This window comes from Canis lupus, chromosome 23 (assembly GCF_003254725.2).
Source record: "Canis lupus dingo isolate Sandy chromosome 23, ASM325472v2, whole genome shotgun sequence".
NCBI classification, from domain to species: domain Eukaryota; kingdom Metazoa; phylum Chordata; class Mammalia; order Carnivora; family Canidae; genus Canis; species Canis lupus.
In genome coordinates, this window is record NC_064265.1 from 13,807,899 (window position 1) to 13,827,097 (window position 19,199).

At 40.8% G+C, this 19,199-nt stretch overlaps 1 protein-coding gene across 4 annotated transcripts in view; it reads left to right on the plus strand.

The window, feature by feature from the left end:
- Positions 1–19,199, plus strand: part of GADL1 (glutamate decarboxylase like 1) — a 163,779-nt gene that overhangs the window by 34,200 nt on the left and 110,380 nt on the right. For all 4 annotated transcript variants that reach the window (XM_025461084.3, XM_025461085.3, XM_025461087.3 and 1 more), the window contains 6 exons: positions 1,853–1,979; positions 4,461–4,551; positions 8,293–8,399; positions 9,106–9,221; positions 15,619–15,698; positions 15,820–15,874. In XM_025461084.3, coding sequence (XP_025316869.2) covers positions 1,853–1,979; positions 4,461–4,551; positions 8,293–8,399; positions 9,106–9,221; positions 15,619–15,698; positions 15,820–15,874 — 576 coding nt within the window. The remainder of the gene's footprint in view (positions 1–1,852; positions 1,980–4,460; positions 4,552–8,292; positions 8,400–9,105; positions 9,222–15,618; positions 15,699–15,819; positions 15,875–19,199) is intronic.

Below are 19,199 nucleotides of genomic sequence, written 5' to 3' on the forward strand. Positions count from 1 at the left end.
TTATCCAACTTGGCTTCTCAGTAGGATTTGAGAGTGATGACCATCTTCTCCTTAAAACCTTCTTTCTCCCTTGTTTTGGTTGCACTGAACTCTTCTCAGATTGTCCATCCTTCTCCAGCATGTCCTCTACCTCACAAGTGAGCTCCTCTCTCCTTTCCTATATCTTTCTTAAGTGTTGATGGTACCCAGGTGAGATCCTGTGCCTTTTATCTTAGGGAGTAGATTCTCTCTATGTCACTCAAATTGTATTATCATGGTGTGGGTCTGGAACTCTGTTTTTGGTTTTTCACAAGAGCTTCATACCAACATCTGAACCCCTTTTTGATGTCCTGAGAGGCCTCAGACTATATATGCCCCAAACTCATCATCCCTGCCCCACCCCAACAAGATTCGTTTCCTCATTGCCACCATCAGCCTACATGTATAAGCTACAGACCTCAGAGTTGTCCTTGGCTCGTCCCTCTCCCTCATCTTTACTGTGTGATTGATTTCTGATTTGTGCATTTGAAATATCTCTGGAAGTACTTCATTCCAATTGTATCTACCTTATCCAGAATACTACCCTCTGCTTGGTTTATTAGTCACCTCTTATTCTCAGTTTTACTTGGAATCTCCATATAGCAACTAAAGCTATTGTCCAAAGCACAAAGATGTTCATATCACTCCCCTGTCCTAAACATTTCAATGGCTGCCTTAGAGCCAAGTTCAAATTTTGTAACATGCCACGGAAAATTCGTCATGATCCAGGTCTCATTTATCTCAATCATTCATTCATCCTTTCATTCATCACATCTTTGTGGAGCACCTCTTGTGTGGTAGGCACTGTGTTAGTTACTTGGGAGCAGTGAGCAAACAGATGGACAGCTCTGCTCTCATGGAGACTATGTGGGACACAATAAATGAGTTACATGGTATGTTGAAAGAAGATAAGTGCTATGGAAAAAGAGAGAGCAGGAAAAGTTAAAGGGACTGATAAGGGTGGGGTAATGTGAAGCTTGTGATTTTAAGTAAGGGAATCAGATTGCTGTCATTGAGAAAGTGATTTTTGAGCAAAGCTTTGAAAGAACTGAGGAGATTAGCCATGAGGACATTTGGGGTAGGAGCATCCAGGCAGAAGGCACAGCCAGTTTGAAGACTCTAAAGGAGAGTGTACCTGATGTGTTTAAGGAACAGCAAAGAGGTCAGGGTGGCGGGGCAGAGTCAGCCAGGAGGAAAGCAGTGCTAGACTTGGGAGGAAACACCATGAAGAGAAGCAAATTATACAGAATCATCTGAAGTCATTGTTAGGACTTTGGCTTTACTTTGAAGGAAATGAGCCACTGAAATATCTTAGCAGAGGTACAGCCATGGCTTAGGGTATGATTCTGGATTCTGGGTGCCAGGTTGATAGACTGTATGGGAAAAGGGTAAAGGTATAAGCAGAGAAACTAGCTAGAAGTTATTTTGGCATTCCAGCTTCCCTTCTTGCCTCCCCTTCCACCAATCCCATGTTCTAATACACCAAACTAAATCCATTCTTCAGATGTGCCCTTATATTTCAGCCTTTACAACTTCTATTAATTCCACCTAGAGTGCCCCTTACCTTCCTCCATCCCCTAATCTTGCCTTGGTTAGAAATCAGTTTCTCCAGGAAATCTTTGACCTTCCAAATTGAAGATGGGGCCCCTCATTTGTTCTAATGACATCTGGGTCACCATCACAGCTTTTTCACACTGGACTATGGTTGTATATTTAAATCTCGGTCTCTCCCACTTCTCTGGAAGCTCCATGAGGGTAGGGTCCATGATGCTAACTTCCTCTTGATGCCTGGCTCCAGTGGGAGCTCAATTAACTACCATTGCTGAATGTCCAGGTTTGTGAGTGGCGGCCCCCTGAACAGCTGAAACAACTTCTTGATTTGGAGATGAGGGACACAGGAGAGCCACACCACAGGCTGTTGGAGCTCTGCCAGGATGTCATACGCTACAGCGTCAAAACTAGTAAGACCTTTCATTTGCCTCCTTGATCTGTGCCCCTAACAAGTTCTTATATTTTCTTAAGCATGTATTTACCTCATAGTAAAGCTTAGTATGGCAGTGTTTCTGGGATAAGAAAGTGGATCCCAGTGTTCTAGGATAAAAAAAATAGTGGTTCTGATATCTTTATAATGGGCTACTTAATCCTTAATACAGATTTTTGTCAAGGCCAAAGATAAATGGATAGAAAAACTGTTGGTATTAGTCATCATACAGAAATATTATCTACTCCTTGGCAATCCTCTATCCTCCATTTATAATCAAGACCATATATTATGGCTGCTACTTATCTTTGCTTATGTTGGTGCACACTGGCAAAGGATAGTTTGATTATAGAATTTGTTAAGGGACTTTAAATTTTGATGGCTCAGAACATGCAAAATATGTGCTGGAGGGTGTCTTTACTATAAACAGGAATAGATTGGAAAGATACTAATGAAGTCTTGGCAGTTGGTAATTGCTGAATTATTTGATCAAATCTAGCAGGATCAGAAATGAAAAACTTTAGGAAAGTGTAAAAAAAAAATGAACACATAGGGAGTTTTTGCTGTGATAGCTTCACAATACTGCTTAACCACTATGATCGTTTGTAAATGCAGTAGCATGGTAGCGTGGTATTAGTCTTGTGCTGACATACTATTCCAACCATTAATAGCTATGCACCCAGTGAACAAGTTCCAGAACTAAGGAAGTAACTTTCCAAAATATGCATTTCGCAGTGTGCTGTAAAGGTAATCTAGTGCTTAAGACCATGCAGGCATTATGCTTTGTGAATTCTGACACTGAACTAAATTTAGTGGAAAAAGCATAATAAAATCCTGGCTAAAAATAATTGGTTTATATTCCCTTGGGAAAGTCTGGTGTATGTATCAAAAACCCAGTTAGCATTTCAAAAGCAGAGATACATATCTTATTATTATGGTGCATGTCAGAAGTGTAGAATGACATTTAATGCAGTAGATTTTTCAGTTTACTGGATATTTTCCATAATGTTACCATGGAAATCAATCATAAATTAACACGGAACTAAAAAAAAAAATCTTATTAAAATTACTTGTAGCAATGTCTGGTTTCCTTTGCCAGATTAGGGGAAGTTTTCCATATTTCATTTAAAAAAACATTCTCTTGGATTTCTGTTTTTTTATGGGACCTCTTGTTTATTTATTTATTTTTTTTTTTTTAATTTTTTTTTTTAATTTTTATTTATTTATGATAGTCACAGAGAGAGAGAGAGAGGCAGAGACATAGGCAGAGGGAGAAGCAGGCTCCATGCACCGGGAGCCTGATGTGGGATTCGATCCTGGGTCTCCAGGATCGCGCCCTGGGCCAAAGGCAGGCGCCAAACCGCTGCGCCACCCAGGGATCCCGGGACCTCTTGTTTAAAGAGAAAAGAACGCTAAAACCAAATGTTGTACGTTGCAATGAGAAATCACTAACTAAAAAGGTTCTCAAATACTCAAATTTAGAAACAGACCTCCTGCCTCTTTGTTCTTTGTCATGCTGGGCTTCCTATGATTGAGAATGTCAAGTCAGTTAGCCTGGTGTTTGGTGTGAATATTCACACTGTGTAAAGCCAAGAACCTTTATGAGACCTTTTATAGGAGGGGGAAAAAAATAGAAAGTTGGAACTGAAGTTGAGTCTTAAAGGCTACTGCCTTTGAAGTAAGTTGAATTAGAAAGTTTATGTAAGCTGCATGATGAGTCACATCTTACTCCATCTACATAATGCCAGTTGCACCATGAAAAATGGTCCAATCTGAAAAACGAAAAGGCCACTCACTGCTGGTAGCCCGAAGTGAACCTTGTTGGTGGGAGAAATGCATTTAAAGATAGGGAAATTGATATTGATAGCTTCTGAAGAGAAAGGTAGCAGGCTTTGATACCAGACAAGTAGTTTGAATAATCCAGTTCTCAAGGGTTCTGATTTGGATCTGGGTTGTAGAAAAAAGGGAACAGATAAACCAGAGTTCTTAAGAGAATGCCCAAGTGTTACTTAGAAGCAAGCTATTGTTTAGTAGAAAAGGTTATGAGGTGGGTCTTCAACATTTATTTCCCTTGTGCATGATTAGATTTTAAATTCTTTTTAAGATAGAGGCATAATTTGCATTCAGTAAAGTGGACAAATCTTCACTGCTCAGCTCAATGAATGTATACATGTCCATGAGTGAGTAACCATCACCCATATCAAGATATAGACCCTTCCCAGCACTCCAGCGCCTTCCTCAAGCCCCATCCTAGTGAATATCACCTTCCCAATTCTAACCTCAGTTTCCATAGATCAGCTTTGCCTGATATCGAATGTCATATAAGTGAATTCATACAGTATACACTCCTTTGTATCTGGCTGCAGTCACTGTCTGAAAGATTGATTTATGTTACTGTTGTATAGAGAGTCTTTTTTTTTTTTTATTGCTGTGTAGATGAATGCTCTGCTTAAATTTACAGACCATCCAAGATTTTTCAACCAGTTGTATGCTGGACTTGATTATTACTCCTTGGTGGCCCGATTTATGACAGAAGCATTAAACCCAAGTGTGTAAGTATCACTTTACTGGACTCTTACACAGAGCATGCATTAGGGATCTCTTAGGTGAAATTTTATTCCATGAATTTCTATTGCATGGTTTCATTTGTATAGTGTCATCATAAATAATGGAATGACACTTCACAGTATTTTAAAGAGATGTTTGATTTGATAGTGGTATTGTGAGATGGTTAATGCAGGCATGGTTATCTCCATTTAACAGATGAGAAAATTGCTTAAGCATCTTGTCATTCATTCCCACATGAAAAGCCATGTCTCTGCTAAGTGCTGGAGAGACACTCTGAATAAAAACAAACCTTGACTTGGCCCCCATGAAGCAAAAAGTCTCATGAGATAGAGATGCTCCATGCAAATTAATCAAAATTCTCCACATAAATTAATGTAAAATTTTAATTTGCATATGAAGAAGTGCATGATGCTATAAATATAAGTGGGACAATTTTTCCTGGTTGGGAGCTCAAGAAAGTCTTCTCTGAGGGAGTGATAACTAATAGCTGAAGAATGAGTAAAAGCTAAGTAGGCAAAAAGAGGAGAGATGAGTTTCAAACAGAGGGAGCTGTATGCACAAAGGCCCTGTGGCAGAAGACAGCATAGTGTATCTTATGAACTGAAAGGTCAGTGAAGGTATAGCTGAGAAAGCTATAGGAATCTAAAAGAGGATGTGGTTTGAGAAATGGATAGGAACCAGATGTGCAAGACCCAGTGAGCCACGTTTGTGAGTTATTCTAAGTACAAAGGAAAGCTTTTAAAGGTTTCTAACTCATTATATGCCATTAGCTTGTTGAAAAGATCCCTCAAAATATGGAGAGTGGATTTGAAGGGGACTGATCAGGAGGGCATTATCTTAGGTGAGAGATGGAAGTAGCTTGAACTTAGAAATGGTAGGAAGAGAGAGAAAGAAAAGTGTGTTTAGAAGATAAAACAGAAAGATCTGGATGATATATTAGACCTTGGGAATGAGGACAAAAAAGGTGGTTTATACAATGATGCCTCAGTTTCTGACTTTTGTAGCTGGGTTGATGGTCACGTCATTCATTGACATAAGAAGCATTGGAAAAGGGGACTAGTTTTCAGGGATATGGTGAAAAAGGCAAGAGCAAGAATTTAATTTTCAGTTGTGAGCATCTGGGTTTGCAGTGACTTTGGGCTATTCAAGAGCATGTATCAGCCAAGCTGAGGGATACCTGGGCCTGGAATTCTGATATCTCTACGAAAGGTATCAATTTAGGACTTACAGGGGAATGATAGTAATTGAAATGGTGGGCATGGATGGGATGCCTTAAGTCAGTGAAGCTCAACTATTCCTGTCCATTAGAATCAACCTGGGACATTTCCAAAAAATTACGTTGAGGCCTGGGTCCTAACCCAGACCAATTAACTCTAAATTCCTGTGGCTGTGTCCCAAACACTGATATATTTTCAAAGCTAAACATATGATTTTGATGAGCAGGATGAAAACACTTTGAATAAAAACAAACCAAGAGATGGAGAAGCGGGGTCTGCAGGGAAGAATATAGAGTGAGGACCGAAACATAGGATGAGCCTTGAGGACATCTAATACCTCAAGGTTAGGAGGAGCAAGACCAGCCTACAACGGAGAGAGAGAAAAGAGGGAGAAAATCAAGCAGGAAGGCATGGAAGCCGTGGGGGAGAGTGTGTCTAGAAGCATATATGTTGAGTATTTAAGACAGAGACTAAAAATTTCCCCTTGAATTGGCAACACAGATATCACTGGTGACTTCAGTTAGAGTCACCCCAAGTCACCCCTAGTTTTGGTGGGGTAATATGAAATGATATTAGTTTACACTGAGTAGAAGGGTTACATGGTAGGTGGGACAGAAGAAACCGTAAAATTACCCAACTCTATGAACCTTTCCTTCTATGCCCTGGGTTTTCTAACTTCCTGTTTGGGTTCTTTTAGTTAAAACATGCAGTGGTTTGCAAAGTATTAAATTGTTGCTAAGCTGAACAATCCGCTGAAAATGTGAGCAAGCCGCGAGAGCATTCCATATTGTCCTCTTCTCCACCTCCATGGCTGTCCCCAGGTTTACAGTTGAGCCTACAGTTTTTAAGGCAGGCTTAATATTAATTTTTTTAAAAAGTGAATGATTATTTCATTTATAGTTGCAGGTGCACATAAACATATATACTTTTTCCCCACACTTTTGATATGTGTGAACTGGCTTCCTAGCATGGTTGAAAATAGAACCTGGATTGTTTGCAAAATGACATGATGTCTGTAGAGTGCTTGGCATGTAGGGAAGTAGGGAGGTGACACATAGTAGGTGTTCTGTTGTTTTGTTTTATATCATTTTGTGCTTTTGTTTCCCCTTGTTTCCAAAGTTTTCCCTTCAGGGTGTTAAAATATTTGCATTAAATTCTGTGACTGTAAATTTAAGTGTATCTGGCTAGCTTACATATTTGGAGTACACATTTGTTTAGATACAATTTAATGTAATGGCCTAATTGTTAGAGAAGGAAATTATAGATAATTTAGTCACCCTCAAGTTATCTGGAGAAAGAAGAAGCTCAAATATTATGAAACAAAGCATGGTAACCCTCCCAGGTGGGGTTCCCTGGGAATCTTCTCTAAATGGAGTTTAGTGAGCAGGGTGTTTATTAAGAATGCCCTTGGGATCGGCATGAGTGATGGGGGGAAGGCAGCAGGAGTGAGCAGAGACAGACAGATTGGCTGACTTCATGGTGGTCTCTGGAGTTACAGTGGCCCTTAAGAGCAGTCTGGAGTTGGGGCTATATGGCCAGGCCTTTATACCTCCAGCTAGACCAATTATAAGAGGAAAGGTTGTGACCTTGGGAAAGATGGCTCCATGCCCCTGAGGCAATTCCCAAAAGGGCTAAATTAGTGTTCTCTGACAACAGCAGTCCAGCCTGGAGAAACAAAGCCTTCAGTGACAGGGGATTTGGGTAGTCCTCTGCAATAAAATCATCACATGATAAGAGAAATCCCACAGAGCACTTCCCATTTGTGGAAACACAGTCATGTAGTGGAGAAAACCCTAGCTCAGGATGAGTAGTTTCTCTGTAGAATAACCAGAGCTGATTGCTAGAGTACTCATGGTAGTAACCTAAGAAAACCTAGTTGCCATGACAATAGTTTTTTTTAAGAATTTATTTATTTATTTATTTATTTATTTATTTATTTATTTGACAGAGAGAGAGAGAGCGCACACAAGCTGGGGAGAGGGGTAGAGGGAGAGAGAGAGAAGCAGACTCCCCACTGAGCAGGGAGCCTGACACAGGGCTCAATCTCAAGATCCCGAGATCATGACCTGAGCCAAAGGCAGACACTTAACTAGCTGAGCCACCCAGACACCCAATAATGGTTTTTCTTTAACAGCACACAAAGCAGTATCCAAAGAATGAAATGGTCACTGCTCATGACTAATATTAAGAAATCTAGATGCACTGCTTTTATCTCTCTCAAGGGAACTGAAGGGTTCCTGTAAATTATGATTGCTGAAGTAGCTTGCGTATCCCTAAGGCCACCAGCCAGCTATTGGCCATCATGCCAGCTAATTGCAGTTATCAAACCATGACCAGCACCATCACTGACTGCACATTTCTCTATTTCCAATTGGATAAATTTCCAAAAACTCTACCTGTACTTCCATAGCCACTTGGTTGAATAAAACTCTATGTACATTTCTTGGGACCCCAAAGGGATGGTTTGACTCTAGTCATAGAAGTGAAGTGTTTTTTATATCTATCTAGTTATACGTATGAGGTGTCCCCAGTGTTTCTGTTAGTGGAAGAAGCGGTTCTGAAGAAAATGATTGAATTTATTGGCTGGAAAGAAGGGGATGGAATATTTAACCCAGGTAAGTACAGCTAGTTATTGCCATCTCCCTTCCACTGCAAACACCTAAACATTTATTCATGTGTTATATGAGGAACAACTCCTTGAAGATTTGCACATTCCAAAAAAGTCAGATAAAAATAATGCTATTTGTTGAAAATCTAGCTTGTTCCTTTCTCTGGAGAGACAACATTTTGCATACATGCTCAACAACCGACATAAATGTTAAGCCAATGAGATGTCTACAATTTAGGACTTATACCTAACAAATGAAATTACCTATTGCTGGAAATTGGGAAGGGCTACAAGGTTTTTAATCAATTTTACTTGAGAAGGTTTCTGAATCACATGTTGTTCATCCTACAGTCCTTTCTTGGGACAGAGATGAGCATGTATTGTCATTTTATTGGTCAGGGGACAGACAAATTGTTAACTATGAAGATTTGGGTACTGGCCCTTGCCCATAGATTGAAACTTTTAGTTTGGAAAAGCTCTGGAATGAGAGAATAGACCCAAACTTTGGTCTTCGCTGAGATTGGAAATTGCTGCAGTTGGGGGTCAGGAAGTGTGCAAGAGTCATGGATGGGGCATGGTGCTCAGATGGTTCCTGGGGGGATATGTCATTAGACTAGAGCAGCTGTAGCCTTTCATGTCTTCCCCTATGGTCAGCCTTTAGGGAGCTGTAATTTCACGCTCTAAATATGTCATTTCAATTTTGTTTTTTGCAGGTGGTTCGGTGTCCAATATGTATGCAATGAATTTAGCTAGATACAAATATTGTCCTGATATTAAGGAAAAGGGGCTGTCTGGGTTGCCAAGATTAATCCTTTTCACATCCGCAGAGGTAAAAAATTATTTTTGATATCAGATCTAGATAATGCATTATTTAAGGGGGTTTGTGTGTGTGTGTGTGTGGGGGGGCTTCTGATACACTTTGGTCCTATCCATGTGTGACTAATATGCCTGAGTATAACACCATATTTCATTTCCAAGGAAATTCTGATGGTTTTGATACTGTAACCCCTGGCCACTCAGTTTTGTACATCACCTTTATTTAAAATTTAGAGTCTATGACATTTTTCTTTGAGAAAAGAAAACATTCAATTTGAAAGTGTTATCTCTTTCTGTGAATCTCTTCTCTGAGTGTCCTATTTATTAGAACATAGATGATCACTCAGCGCTGTCAGAAGACTCACATTGCCTTGTATAACTGATTACTTTGAATGGCTAACACAAAGGCTTTTCAAGAGGAAAGGGAGATATTCAGAAACAGTGAATATTACCCCTCCCCCCCCACACACACATGATTCCATGCCACAATATGTCCTTTTACCCTCCACCAAAGTAGGCGGTCTGATTGTGGCTTCGAGCTAGGCTGCTTGCCTTCAATTCTTGTCTCCACTACTACTCCACTACTATCTGAATGACCTTGGGTAAGTTGATGAAATCCTCTGTGCTTCCATTTCCTAATTTGTTAAAATAATCATCAGTTAACTGGTGTATCTAACGAATTATCCCAAAGCCCAGTGGTGTAGAACTATAGCTAGATATCATTGCTTATGAGTCTTGGGACAGCCAGGACCCTTCTGCAGCTCTTGGCTGGGCTCCATTATGTATCTGAGGGGTGCCATCCGCTGGCTGATCTGGGACTAGGCTTACAGAGATGATTTCAGGGAGTTCTCTCTGCTCCGTGTATCTCATCCTCCAACAGGCTAGTCCAGGTGTGTGGTGATGACAGGGATCCAGGGGACAAACAGCATGGAAACCTACCAGGCCTCTTGAGTCTAGGCTTAGAACTGGCTCATTGTCATTTCTACCTCATTTTCTTAGTGAAGTAAGTGATGTCAAGGAGCCCAGATCTAAGAAGTTGGAAACAGACTTTATCTCTCTCTCTCTCTTTTTTTTTTTAAGATTTTATTTATTTATTAATGAAAGACACAGAGAAAGAGAGAATGGCAGAGACACAAGCAGAGGGAGAAGCAGGCTCCATACAGGGAGCCCGATGTGGGACTCGATCCCAGGTCTCCAGGATCACGCCCTAGGTCGAAGACAGGCGCTCAACCGCTGAGCCACCCAGGGATCCCCCCAGACTCTTTCTCTTGAGGAGACTTGCTGCAAAGTCACCTTGCAAAGGGCATGGATACAGGGAGAAGTGAACAATTTGGGACCATCATAGCAACGCAGCAGCCACATGAGCTTAGTAGTCACGGCTAAGTGGGTTGTTGCAGAGACTGAATGAGTTAATGCATGTAAAGCAGCATCTGGCACATTATAGATACACAAAAATGTTAGCTAGTTTTACTACTAGGAGGAGAATTACCTAGCTATAGTAATATGGGTAGAATAGATGAGCACAGCTGAAGGGCAGTCTTAACTAAAAGAGATTTTTTTTTTTTTTCCTTTTCTCTTCTTGTGCGATTCCAGTGGGTGGCTCTGTCCAACCCACCATTGCTTCTTCCTGGCCTCCTGGCAGTAAGAGTTGAGCTTCTGTACCTTCTGTGATAATCCAGGAACTCCTGTGAAACACAGGCAGCATCTAAAAGTTCTCTGTTATTTCCAGTTGGGCCTTTCTGTATCTGTTATTTCCCTAGAAGAGCAGGAGTTACTTTGTTATTGCAGAAGCAGTATATTGTGGAATAAGTGCTAGGCAGTGGGAGAAAACCTGGCCACCTCCCATGTCTTCTACCTGCCCTGGCTTCCCTTTGCCCTGGTTAGTTCAGTGCCAAGTGCTAAGTGGGCGCTGGCTGTGGGAGGCGTCTAGAAGGAATCATCTAATCTGAGATTCTTAACTCAGCCACTCAAGGCCCTTCTTCATGAAAGCTTCTTCTGTAGCAAGCAGAGTGTTTGGGAATGTAGACATCTAGGGAAAAACACTTGGTTCTTTGAAATTATTATAGAGTTGAGTTTCCTTCTCTGGGTTCCAAACTTGAGCATTTCCATTGGTGGAAGCCAGCATATCAGAAATGCAAAGTTCCTTCTTTTGAATTGCTATTTCCATGCCTGTGAAAGCTGATTTGGTAGGGCCTCTGCTATCAGCTCAGTGCTTTCACTTTTGCCTTCTTCATTCTCTGGTTTAAAACATACTAGAGCTCTTTTCTGGAATACTTGCTCCAGAAAAGGGGAAGGAAGTCTATGGAAGCCTAGAATAAAGATTATGCATGGGACAGATCAGTGACACAGGTGTAGCTGGCCAGATTGGGAGTGAAAAGAAATTGAAACCTCATGCAGTTGGGAAAACAGAACTATTGTTTTTCTTTAAATCTCCAGTGGAGATATTTTAGCAAAAAGAGGTAAAATGTGCTGTGGCTAACATGCCAGCTGAAAATGGAGCCAGAAAAACCAAGAACTAGATAGACATCTTAGTTTACTCAGGCTGCTGTAACAAAATATCATAGACCAGCTGGCATAAACAAACAACATTTATTCCTCACGGTTCTGGAGGCTGGGAAGTCCAAGGTCAAGGTGATGGTAGACGTGGTGTCTGGTGAGATCCCGCTTCCTGGTTTGTGGACCACCGTGTGCTCATGTGATCTTTCCTTGGCTTGTACTGGTGGACAGAAGGAGAGGTCCCTGCCTTCTCTCCCTATAAGGCCAGGAATCATGAGAGTCTTGCCCTCATGACCTCATCCCAACCTAATCCAATTGTATTGGGGGTTAGGGAGTAAACACAGGAATTTTGAAGGTAATTTTTTGCTAAGCACTGGGCTCATAACAATGCGAATTCCACAGTAAAACTCTGTATCTCTGAACACACTATAGTTCCAAATACAGATTTTCACCCCATTCATCCAGACTCTACCTTGTTGCTCCTTCCTTTCCCTACTCTGCCAAAGAGACTAAAGTCATAGCATTTGCATCATTTTAGCTCCTATTTTGGTGATCACCTTCACCACTTATTACAACAAACCATTTCATCGGTTAAAAAAAAAAGTATTAAAGGAGGTTGTGTTTCCTCAAAGGGTTTAAACCCTATGTCACTCTTTTTGCTATACCTCCCTTGTTTGCTTTTAGGCGTGAGGGTAACCATTCCATCCCTGTCTTGTATCATCGAATGCAGGGTATATGCACTCACCACTGGAGGTATATTTGCATATTTGAGGTTTTGATTGTAAGTTCACTCTTGGCCAAGACCTGGAACATCATGATAGAACCCCTGCTCTGTCAAGTGTACCCACAGTAGATGCCCCCAGACTGAGTAGGAACTAAAGTGAAGGGACTTTTGGAGAAAAGCAATAAAAGTAATAAATCTGTGGCTTGATTAGCAGTTAGATATGACTTCCTTGAGTTTATGGAAATCATAGGTTTATAATTCAAGTCATTCGGGGAATTGGCATAAGTAATGATTGCCTGTTACTAACAAGTGAGGGGAGAAGAGAAACCCTTACCTCCCAGCCAGCCAGCAATCAGCCTACTTCCTGTCTAGCAGGATGGAGGCTTGGGTGGGGCGAGAGACCAGGGTACACTTCTCCTGGTCATGGTTCCTCACGTACCTCATTCACTCACCCTATTCTGTCTAGGTGAGTCTGACAGGAGTTTGGATGCTATTGCAAGCATTCTCCACAGGCCAGCAGATGTTTCCTAGGACGTCAGGCTGAGCATAAGAGAAGCCCATCTGAATTGCGACTCTGCTCTAGGAATTGAACCAGCTATGTGTTGAAGAGGTCCCTATACTGCATTGCTTTTCTCCATTCCCCAATGTATGACATTCACAGACCCCCGGTTTCCCTACCACCTGCAGCTCATTTGAGCACCAGACTAGTTAGCACTAGAAGGATCCTGAGTGTCCAGCATACAACCTGTGGAAGGGAAAGCAGCAGTTCCTTGAGAAACCCAAGGTCACAATAAAAAAATCCTTGTTGGAATCAGAAAGGCAAATGCCAGGGCACTTCTGTCTTTCAGAGAGCACTTGCTGTTGTATCATTATAGAAATAAATGCCCTGGGATTTTTGTGTCTTCTGTAGATGAATGAAACCTGGGTGGGGTTGCGGGGGGGAGGGAGATGGGATATTAGAACGAATGACTGACTTACCTTTCACCAGAGACGGGAGCAAATATTTTTGTTTTTAAAGGCAGTGGTTACTTCTGAACTCTGGCCTTCTAGGGTTTTCCCTTCCTTGAAAGTACTCAGCGTGTCTGAAGCATTGCCTCTGTCGTCGTTGTCTTCTCCTTCTCCTTCTCCTTCTCCTTCTCCTTCTCCTTCTCCTTCTCCTTCCTTCTCCTTCTCCTTTCTTCTTCTTCTTCTTCTTCTTCTTCTTCTTCTTCTTCTTCTTCTTCTTCTTCTTCTTCTTCTTCTTCTTCTTCTTCTTCTTCTTCTTCCTCTGCACTTCCAGGGCTCTTTTCCTCCTCTGATGCCTTCAGATGTTTATACTTTGGTTTTGCAGACTTTTATTTTATCTGTCCCTATCCACTTGAGATTGACATTGGACTCTACTTTGCCCTGAGGTAGCCAAAGATAGCTCCACTGAAGCTTTTCTTCAGATTACCAGTTTTTTAATTCAATAGACACATTGGATGGGGACACCTGGCTGTTTTTCAGGGCAAAGCAATGTGATTTTCCTTATTGGCAGATGCCAAGGGGATAGGCTACTATTTATTCATTATGAGATCAATAGTTGGTTGCCAGAGCCCAAATCTCTTGTGAGAAATAATTCACCTTGGTTATGTCACCCTAGCTATGGTGGGCTGATGTCGCAAGTAGAGAATTAATTACATTTTCGTCTACATTATTACTCTTCAATATGCATACGTTCCTGTAACAATTTGAAATAAATGCATCCTACAGGCATTTGGCCGTGTCCTATTTGATACTTGGAAATTAATTATTTAGGATGGTTTCATTTCTCCTGATGGTGTTACTTCTGCATTTATTTTTACAGAGTTAAAAAAAAAGAGCTTCCAATAAAACTCTCTTGACAAAAGAAGAAAAAAATTACCACATTTGGGGTAATATATCAAGTTAAGTGTGAAGGCATGACTACTCTTTTAATGTATTCATACCTACAAATTAAATTACTAAGGGTTTTTGGTACAATAATGTCCTTTAGCACCTTCATTTTTCTGGCACGAAAAAGAATTAATTGACCACCTGTCCACACTAATGTATAAAGAGTGACATCTCCAATGTTTGAATGCTAATTATTTTATAGGCTTTATGTAGCAGGGGGAAAAAAGACCCAACAATCTAAAGCCTATACTACCATTTCCAATAAGAAATAGACCAGACCTAATTCTAGATCCTCCTATTAGCTTCATGCATGCCAAGGCTGCATAAAGTGAGGTGTCCATAAATTATTATTACTTTTTGTTATTATGATTTTAGCCACATTCCTATGTGTCTCATTTCCTTTTGTTTGTTTGTTTTAAAGATGTTATTTATTTATTCACAAGAGCCACAGAGAGAGAGAGAGAGAGAGAGAGGCAGAGACACAGGCAGAGGGAGAAGCAGGCTCCATGCAGGGAGCCGGATGTGGAACTCGATCCTGGGGCTCCAGGATCAGGCCCTGGGCTGAAGGTGGCGCTAAACCGCTGAGCCACCTGGGCCGCCCTATGTGTCTAATTTCAATCTTACGTTCAATTTTAAACAAGATTGGTCAAGTGTTTGATCAGCATTTATAACTCACCGTTGGCTCCCGTTGGCTCTTGAAAATCTTTCAATTCCTCTGTGGTTTGCGATTGCAATTTTTGAAGCAGAGTCTTGCTCACTCTTCAGAAGGTTTTGAGTTGGCAGTGGACTAGATTGTTTCCGTCAATATTGAGTCTTATGGGCTGCATCTTATTGGCAGCATCGAGAGCAACTTCTCTCAACCTTTTGGAAAAAGGAAAGCCTCCAGTGACCAAACTTGTTTCCTAGGATAGGCTCTGTGCTAAGTCCTTTACATATATTAGCTCATTTAATTCTACAAAAAGCAGATGAATTAGGCACTGACACATCCCCTTTAAGTGAGCAAACTGAGGCTTGGAAAGCATACGCTGTTTCCTCAAGATTCCATAGCTGTAACTGGGAGAGCTTGGAATTAAATCCTGATTTCCCTCATCCCAACCAAAGTCAGGGTTTTTAACCACTATCTCACAGAGCTCGTGTGAATCATTACTTTCTTTTTCTCTTATGTGATAATGTTGCAAAGATTGGGCTCAATCATATGACTTTATTTTTTTTTCATATGACTTTAGGTTAACAAGCAGTAGTTTTCTCATGTTATGCATTCATGTTTTCCTTTCCCCCCTCAATCCTTTTAATTTAGTGTCATTACTCTATGAAGAAAGCAGCCTCCTTTCTTGGGATCGGTACAGAGAATGTTTGCTTTGTGGAAACAGATGGAAGGTAATGGGGACAGGATCCGGAAGCCTGGTGGGCGGAGGGGGAATGCATACTTTTTAAAAAGCAGTCCCAATGTCTGCTCACGACTAAACATAACTGAACGTCTCCAATCTGTGTCTCCTAGAGGTAAAATGATACCTGCAGAACTGGAGAAGCAAATCTGGCAAGCCAGCAAAGAGGTGAGAGCGGGAGAAAAAAAAGGCAAAGGAAACGTAGGCTGTGTCTGGGTATGAGGGAGGGAACACAAGCAGTCAGACCTGTTTCTGTGTGTGGGAGAGAGAAGAGAGCTTGTTAGAATTAAAATAGGGAAACTCATTTACAGATGTTCTATTTCCAGGTGCTTGGCTCTCCATGTTCTGTGCAGTTTCTCAGATGTTCTCATTCCCAGGTGGCTGGAGCCTGTTAAAACACTGACATCACCATATCCCGGATTCTTGCCTAGAATTAGCCTTAAAAGATGAGCCCAGCCTCGCCAGCAGGGCCCCTGCATCCACCCTCCTACCTAACTAGTGACTGAGGATTCTGGAGGCCAGACCAATCCTGCCTGGGTCGCATTCAGAATGATTTGGATTTCCTGATCAATCTCACCTCCCAGGTTGCTTCCACCCAAAGCCCATCACGGAGACCATCACACTGTATTACGTCTGGGTCTGGTATTTTAGCTCTGGCAGGTGTCCTTTCTTTCTTAGCTTCCACAATATAGTAAAGCTGATGTGCTCATTGGTGGAGAAGGTGAGGCCTTGTCCTGCTTACCTGCTAGGCTCCAGGCGAGGCTGGCCCTGACCCCTGCTTTGTAGGTGCACCGGTGCCTTGGTGGCAGCCATCCTGCTTCTTGGGCCAAAAGCCGGTTGGATTAGGTGCACCTGCTTCACCGCTTCCCTCCCATCCCACCACAGCTCTCCCCGTAGTTGGAGCCTCAGCCAAAAGTTTCCAGTAGGTAGCAGCAGAGTTGAGTGGGAAACTGCTGGAAACTGAAAAGCCCAGGTTTGAGCTGAGATAGAAGTATATTTCTTCTTTACAGGATTTCACACTCTAAGGACGACAGGCTCTTTAATTTTTACTTTTTTGTTTAATGCATTTCTGTTATTTTACTCTTTATATTTTTTTAAATTTTCATGAAAATAACCTTATCACCAAGGCATGCTTGTTCGCTATATTTGGTTTGAAATTCTGTACTTAAAAATTCTGCCTTTTTACAGGTGTACCGGCTTCAGCTGTGTGTCCTTAGATCTCTATTTATCTTTGTTCTTTTTTTAATTCCAATGACAAGGGGACTTGAAAGCTGTCTGGTGAGACAGATTATCAGATTTCATTCACTCTTGGGTAAAATGCTTTATTACAACTTGTTTGTTCTGCTGTGAACCATGGATATTGTGTTCTAATTTTATCTTTTTTCTCCCCCCTAGTTATATCTTCTACAGAAGTTCCTATCAAAGAGAACTTTGTTTATGTCATTAGTGCTTGTTGGGGGGAGAATATTGATTATGCTTTTTGTATGGTTCATATGATTCCTTCCTGCTTCCCTTCCCCCTCTCTTTTTCTCTCTTTCTTTCTTTAATCATAAACTTTTCATTATGGGAAATTTCAAATATATAAGAACTAATATAATGAGCCTCTTTATACCCATCATGCAACTTCAACATCTGTGAGCTTATTATGCTCTGTTCTGTTTCTGCTCTGTTCTGTCTAAACCCTATCCCCTCCCACCATCATTAGATTAGTTTGAAGCAGATCTCACACATCATGCCATTTCATCTATAAATAGTTCAGTATATCTGCAAAAGGTATGTATTCTCTCTTTATTAAAAAAAGAAAACCCACACACCATTACAGGAAACAGTTTCTTAGTATCATCAAATTTTCATTCTATATTAAAATTTTTCCTATTGCACTTTTTTAATAGTTGGCTCGTTTGAATAAGGATTCAAGGTCCATATGTTGCATTTGGTTGATTCATCATACCAATCTTTTCTAATCTGTAGCTTCTCCCTCCTCCTTTTTTCTCTCCCAGCAATTGATCTGTTGAAGAAACCAAGTCCTTTATCCTGTAGAGTTTTCCAGGTTGTGGATTTTGGAGATGACATCAAGAATTGGAGGATCTAAGTGCTCCCTCCCCAGTACAGTCCATCTGTTCTCTATATTTTCTGTAATTTGGCAGTGAGATCTTGAGACTTAGTGAAATTCAGATTTGAACTTTTACCAGGAAGGCTTTAGAGGTGGCGTTTTGTCCTTCAATGAGAACACATCTCCAGTCTCTTTTTGTGCTAATGTTGATCCATGGGTTCTGGTATTACGGATCCATCTATTACAGAGCTCTGCATCAGCCTCTCACCTCATGAATTTTGCTGCCATTGGTGATCATTGTTTAGACCCATTATTTCATCAGGTGATGTTCTTCTAACCTGTTCTCTTGTTTCTCCTTTATTTATTGGTAGGCTCACTACCGTAAAGAAAAACCTTTCCTCATTCCCATTTTGTTTCCCTAAGGAAACCATTTGCACATCCAGGGCAGGATAAATGTATGATTCTTCTCCCTCGTTTATGAGTTTTCAGAATAGTGAGTTAGTTGCCTAGCATCCCCTAAAGATAGCTGAAACAATTTTTCTTTTTTAGAATCATTAGGGATAAACTAGGATATTTGATGGATTTTATTCCACTGCAGTCATTGTTATTTTCATTGTTCAAATTTTTGTTTGTTTTGACTGTGAAAGTACATGAAACTGACATATCCTAAAGTTGAGAATTTGAGAAGAGAAGTTTTGAAAACGTGAAAATTGCTTTAGGCATATTTAAAAGTAGGGCCATGGGGTGAGAGTTGGTATGTCTCCTCAGTTTTCTTTCAAGTTAGTTAAAACTTGAGCCTGGATTCACCAAGGACAAATCTTGTATCCATTCTGAGATAATACTTGGTGATTAGTTTTGTTTGTTTTCAGTAGCTTCAGACCTAGCTTTATTGTTTTAAACTTTGAACTCATATTGTTACAGATTTGGGGATGGCACATCAATTTTTTTTCTGGGATTCAGTTCCCTGGCCCACCACAACCCATTAAAAATCTGTTGAGCAGTGACCTTTACTTGATGCCATTACAAAGATGGTGAAAACCACAGAAGTGTCAGAGGTTCTATAGTTCTCATGAAAAGATCAGACTCCTATAACCACTGAATATTTGAAAGTATTTTTGTTGAGTGTTTCAAGTGACAAACTTTCTTAGGGAATACAGCTCATCAGCAGTACACAATCAATACCCTTTACACTGAATCTTCTCATTAATAGCAGGAGATATGAGAAAGGAGAAAAAAATTGGAAGGTTAAGTCCAGATTGCAAAAGTTTGATTTCTGGGCTTGATATTTATAGCTAGATTGTTAAAAAGGTGAGGAAAACTCATTAATAGGCTGTAATGGCTTGCAAAAGTATCTCCTCACAGCTGTCAGGGTGTCACATAGCTTATGAGGAACAGTCCAAACATTAAAGACACCTTCAATGTTTTCAGGAAATTACTTTT